Source organism: Argentina silus (assembly GCF_951799395.1).
Source record: "Argentina silus genome assembly, chromosome: 15".
NCBI classification, from domain to species: domain Eukaryota; kingdom Metazoa; phylum Chordata; class Actinopteri; order Argentiniformes; family Argentinidae; genus Argentina; species Argentina silus.
This window is the reverse complement of record NC_139669.1, coordinates 9,073,203-9,078,202: the sequence shown is the minus strand read 5'-3', so window position 1 is coordinate 9,078,202 and position 5,000 is coordinate 9,073,203. Positions and strand designations below refer to the sequence as shown.

The 5,000-nt window shown below is 46.3% G+C and overlaps 1 protein-coding gene and 1 long non-coding RNA gene across 2 annotated transcripts in view; one reads left to right on the top strand and one right to left on the bottom strand.

Annotated features, from left to right (window-relative positions):
• Window positions 1-5,000, top strand: part of LOC310816023 — a 128,435-nt gene that overhangs the window by 37,758 nt on the left and 85,677 nt on the right. The gene's annotated exons all lie outside the window — the stretch shown is intronic.
• Window positions 2,281-5,000, bottom strand: part of LOC310815948 (transmembrane protein 182-like) — a 3,134-nt gene continuing 414 nt past the window's right edge. Inside the window, exons 2-5 of the mRNA XM_083685913.1 lie at window positions 4,431-4,545; window positions 3,946-4,044; window positions 3,169-3,306; window positions 2,281-2,548 (exon numbers count right to left, since the gene is read on the bottom strand). Of these exons, the coding sequence (XP_083542039.1) occupies window positions 2,328-2,548; window positions 3,169-3,306; window positions 3,946-4,044; window positions 4,431-4,545 (573 nt within the window). The 3' untranslated portion in view covers window positions 2,281-2,327. The remainder of the gene's footprint in view (window positions 2,549-3,168; window positions 3,307-3,945; window positions 4,045-4,430; window positions 4,546-5,000) is intronic.

The window sequence follows — 5,000 nt, the reverse complement described above, 5'->3', positions numbered from 1 at the left end:
TGTGTGTGTGTGTGTGTGTGCATGCGCATGTGTGTGTGTGTGTGCGTGTGTGTGTGTGTGTGCGTGTGTGTGTGTGTGTGTGTGTGTGTGTGTGTGTGTGTGTGTGTGTGTGTGTGTGTGCGTGTGTTTGATCAGTGTTCTCTTTGAAGCAGACAGGCTTTCCCTCTCAGTAGAGCAGATGAAAGCTGATGTCTCTGATTGGGGGTCCAGCAGCTTGTTTCCACACGTCGCCCATTCAGAGGGAGAAGAGACAAGAGGGATGTGATAACGTTAGGAAGTAATGATAGGATCACATGATTCCCTCTGTGTGCCGGTGTGATGGAGAGAGGACATAGAGGAGGGGATCAAAGGTTGTGTGTGTTTGTTGTAGTGGTAGTGTGTGTGTATGTGTGTGTGTGTGTGTGTGGGGGGGGGGGGGGGGCTTCGCTTTGGGAGAGGCAGGAGTGAGTGGGGGGATGAGAAAAGAAGGAGAGAATAAGGAAGGGAGAAGGAAAGGAGAGGGATGGAACAGGGGCAGGCGTGAAGGACGCAGGTGGCTGCCCTACTGTATACCAACCCACCCCAGAAACAGCTGTTCACTTCCCAAAGCCTCCTCACCCCCCCCCAAACACACACACACACACACACACACACACACACACACATCCCATCCCTGCTCTACCCCATCACCCCCCTCCCCTATCCTCCTCCCTCCATCTTTATCCTCCACTCCCTTTGATCCTGTTCCAGCCCCAGTCTAGGAGACACAGCTGGCCTACTAAGAGGTTTCTCTCTAGCTTCACTCTCCTGTCTCTACACTCTCCTGTCTCCAGACGTCACTAAGGTGATCTAAAAGATGAGAAAATAAATAATACTCTGCCAATGCACCAATTAAATATTTATTAGATATTTACAATATTATGGACAAACAGTCTTGGAGCGAAACTAATTGCTCTACGATGATATGCCATGTCACTGGAAACAGGAAACATCTCAATTTTCAAAAAACGATTATTGTTCAATAACTTAAAGGGACACTTCACTGATTTGTTTGCCTCATATTCATTGTCTCCAGCACCATACCGGTGTCTACATATTTGAAAAATATTTGATTCTCTACGTTCTGAAGTAAAAAAGATGAGAAGCGAAATTACCTACGTAATTACCCCCATATGGGGGTTAGTTCTTTCTTCAATTCTGTGATTTTCAAGTCCATTTGCACAGAGGCATGTCCCGGTAATTTACTGTTACTGTTGTATGTGTTAACTGACCTGGGGTAGGGCATACCGCAAAATCTTTTACCTGTGGCAGACTTAGTCATGGTCCTGGTAAAAAGCCAATCAAGGGTTTGTGTAAATGGGGCAGAGGTGAAATGCAGGTATGCTCATTTGCATTTGCATTGAATTCCACTCTCTTCTGTGCTCCACCTCCCCCTCCCCTCCCCAACCCTAAATGGGGAAACCCAGTTAAATCAAGGCCTGTGTAAACGGGGGTCAGACACAAATAATCTTGTCTGGCATTTTACCATTATCTCTGTGGAAATAGGGCTTCAGAACTTACATATTTCAAGCCAGGGGGTGTGTATTTGTGGCTGTAAACCATTGAATTCAAATATTCTTTCACCCCCAATGGCATCATAGGGGGTAATTTCCTTTGGACCCTTTCTTTTTCTTTTTTTACTACAGAACATAGAAAATGTTCAGTAGTAAACAGTTCACAGTTTTCACATACAGTGCATTCAGAAAGTATTCAGACCCCTTCACTTTTTCCACATTTTGTTATGTTACAGCCTTATTCTAAAATGGATTCAATTCATTTTTTCCCTCATCAATCTACACACAATACCCCATAATGACAAAGCCAAAGCAGATTTTTAGAAATGTTTGCTAATTTATTAAAAAATGTAAGGCTGTAACATAACAAAATGTGGAAAAAGTGAAGGGGTCTGAATACTTTCCGAATGCACTGTATATGGACACTCGTATGGGGATGGAGATAACGGATATGAAGTTTAAAAATGGTAGTGTCCCTTCAGTTTAACATTGTCAATAAAACATTTAAAATATGAATGCTATTTTGTGAGATGCAATCGTGACTTTAAAACTGTAACGGTGCAGTTACACGAGTTGGCATGACAACTCAACACCGGTGGCTCCAAATGTAATGGTCGCTCTGAACAGCAGGTGGCACCACTGGTGTTTCCCAAAACTCCCCCAGCCAGGATTCACTTTCACAATCACACACATATATGGCACTGTACGGCACCAGGATCACTGTATGGCACCAGGATCACTGTATGGCACCAGGATCCATGGCAGTCCTCCCCTCTCCTCTCCCAGGCGGCAGGGTCACTGGCTGCAGTGCAGCAGTCTCCCGACAAGCACAAAGAGCAGCCCGGAGAGCAGCTCCAGAGGGACGCCGGCTGCCGCCAGCATGAAAGACCAGCCATAGAGCACCGTGACCTGGGCCCTGGGACACGCCTCGCCCCTCTCCTGGAGGACGTACCGCTGCACATCCACCAGCTCGGCCCACAGGACATACAACACCACCAGACATAGGTAGAGGCAGGCTGCAGCAGACAGAGAGAGAGAGAGAGAGAGTGGGGGAGAGGGGGGGACACAGTGGGTGAGTGTGTGTCTCAGTGCCGTGAGAATCACCAGAGGAATGCAGTCCCCACCCCGCTCTACTGTTGTCACGATACCCATGTTTGCAAATCTTCTTCGACATCTGCCTCTGTGCATAGTGTGTGTGTGTGTGTGAGTGTGTGTGTGTGTGTGTGTGTGTGTGTGTGTGCATGTGTGTGTGTGTGTGTGTGTGTGTGTGTGTGTGTGTTTGTCATGTGACAGGTATGGACAGCTGACTGTGTGTGTGTGTGTGTGTGTGTGTGTGTGTGTGTGTGTGTGTGTGTGTGTGTGTGTGTGTGTGTGTGTGTGTGTGTGTGTGTGCGCATTCTTTAATACCCCAGGCGCTGCATTACACACGGTCACATGATAGTCACTTACTGGTTATGGAGTTCAACACACACACACACACACACACACACACACACACACACACACACACACACACACATACACATGCCACACAGCACCCACCCACACACACCCACCCAAACACACAAACACACACACACACACACACACACACACACACACACACACACACACACACACACACACACACACATACCAGCGGAGATGAGGAACACTCCTCCTAGCCTGTACAGTTTGGGGCTGGTGAAGGGAACAGCACACACCAGGAGGAAGCCCCCTGTCAGGGCACAGACCACCCCCAGGACAATCAGCAGGGTCCAGAACCCACGGAACACTGGAGGAACACAAATATACCATTATTAGAACACTATACACACACTGTACATCATTAGAACACTATACACACACTGTACATCATTAGAACGCTATACACACACTGTACATCATTAGAACACTATGCACACACTGTACATCATTAGAACGCTATACACACACTGTACATCATTAGAACACTATACAAGCCACTGTACATCATTAGAACACTATACAAGCCACTGTACATCATTAGAACGCTATACACACACTGTATGTCAACAGAGGACCCCAGAAGCATGACTTTGTTACATTACAGAAACTACACAGAATGGGAGGATAGCATTATACCTGTCCTCCATCATCATTCCACCACCACAGCACCACTGAGACCATAGATAGAACAGTATATTTGTTTGCCATAATAATATATTTCTTGCAATTGTTTTGCTTCCCCCCGCTGCCATAGGTTCCAATTATAGTTGATGTAGAACTGGACCTAAGTAAGATGGCTGCCAAATTGTTCCATTCTCGTGTATAAGGTGTCTGTGACATCAGCCTATCTATTGTTCTATATCTATGACTGAGATATCCTCCCCTAGCTGGATTTACATCTGAAGAGAAAGAATAGTACCCCTCCCCAGTTGAGATGTGACTGTACCTGCGGTAGCGTCATAGATGGGGTGGGGCACGGGGCCCACAGCGACGGGCAAGGGGAAGAGGTAACCATGGATACACACCTTGGACTCTGGTTGGTTGGCTAGGAGCAGAAGGAACTGGGTCAGAGTCATTCAAGTCATTAACTTTTTTTTTTGTTGGGGGGGGGGGGGGGGGGGGGGGGGAGTTGTCTAGTTTAGTTTTGGATGATTTTGTGTTATGTCTTTGAAAATTTGAAGAAGAAAACTTGATAGGTATTCAGCCTAGGGGAGGTGGAGGTAGAAATCAGTAGACGGGCTCATTGTAATGCATGGAACGTAATAAAGAATGCATTACAATGTCGGAGCCTGTCGTCCGACTTCTACCTCCACCAGCCTCCCCTGATTCAGCTGCTCTGTGAAGATAATATGTCAAGATAATTTATCGTTGTTATGAAACACCAAGGCCTGGAAGCCTTCATCAGGGTGTTTTCAGAGAGAGGTTACCCACTGAAGAGCACGGCCAACACAGCATGCACTGAGGGGTCTGACTGGAACACACAACGCCAGAAAAACCCCTCATGGTGCAGCGAGAGAGAGGGAACGACTTCATTCATCACCTCCACCTGGAGATGGAAAAGAGATAGAGAGAGAAAGAGAAAGAGAGAGATGGGGTGCATCGTTTAGTACTGGTTCTGAGTCAGCATATAGGTTTGTTTCTGGGCTATGGTGTGCTGGTTTTCCAAGTTCTGGGCTGAAGGTTCTGGGTATGTTCTTAGTTCTGTTGGTGCCAAACACTGCCAGGAATAAACGTGGTTCTGATTATAGTTTGTGGTTTCTGTGGTTTCTGAGGTACACTTATGAAATACATATGAATGATATTCTCCCCTCACCCGGCTGTCAGAATATGATTGATGGTGCTGAATAAACTGGAACATTTTCCATACTCTTCATTGAAAATGAGAGAGAGAGTTTCTGTTGCGCTGCAGTATTTTTCTTATTATTCATTGGTTCGAGCAGTTTTGTGGGCCAATATGTCGAGCGAATATGAATAAAATAGTTGATACACTTATGACAAGCC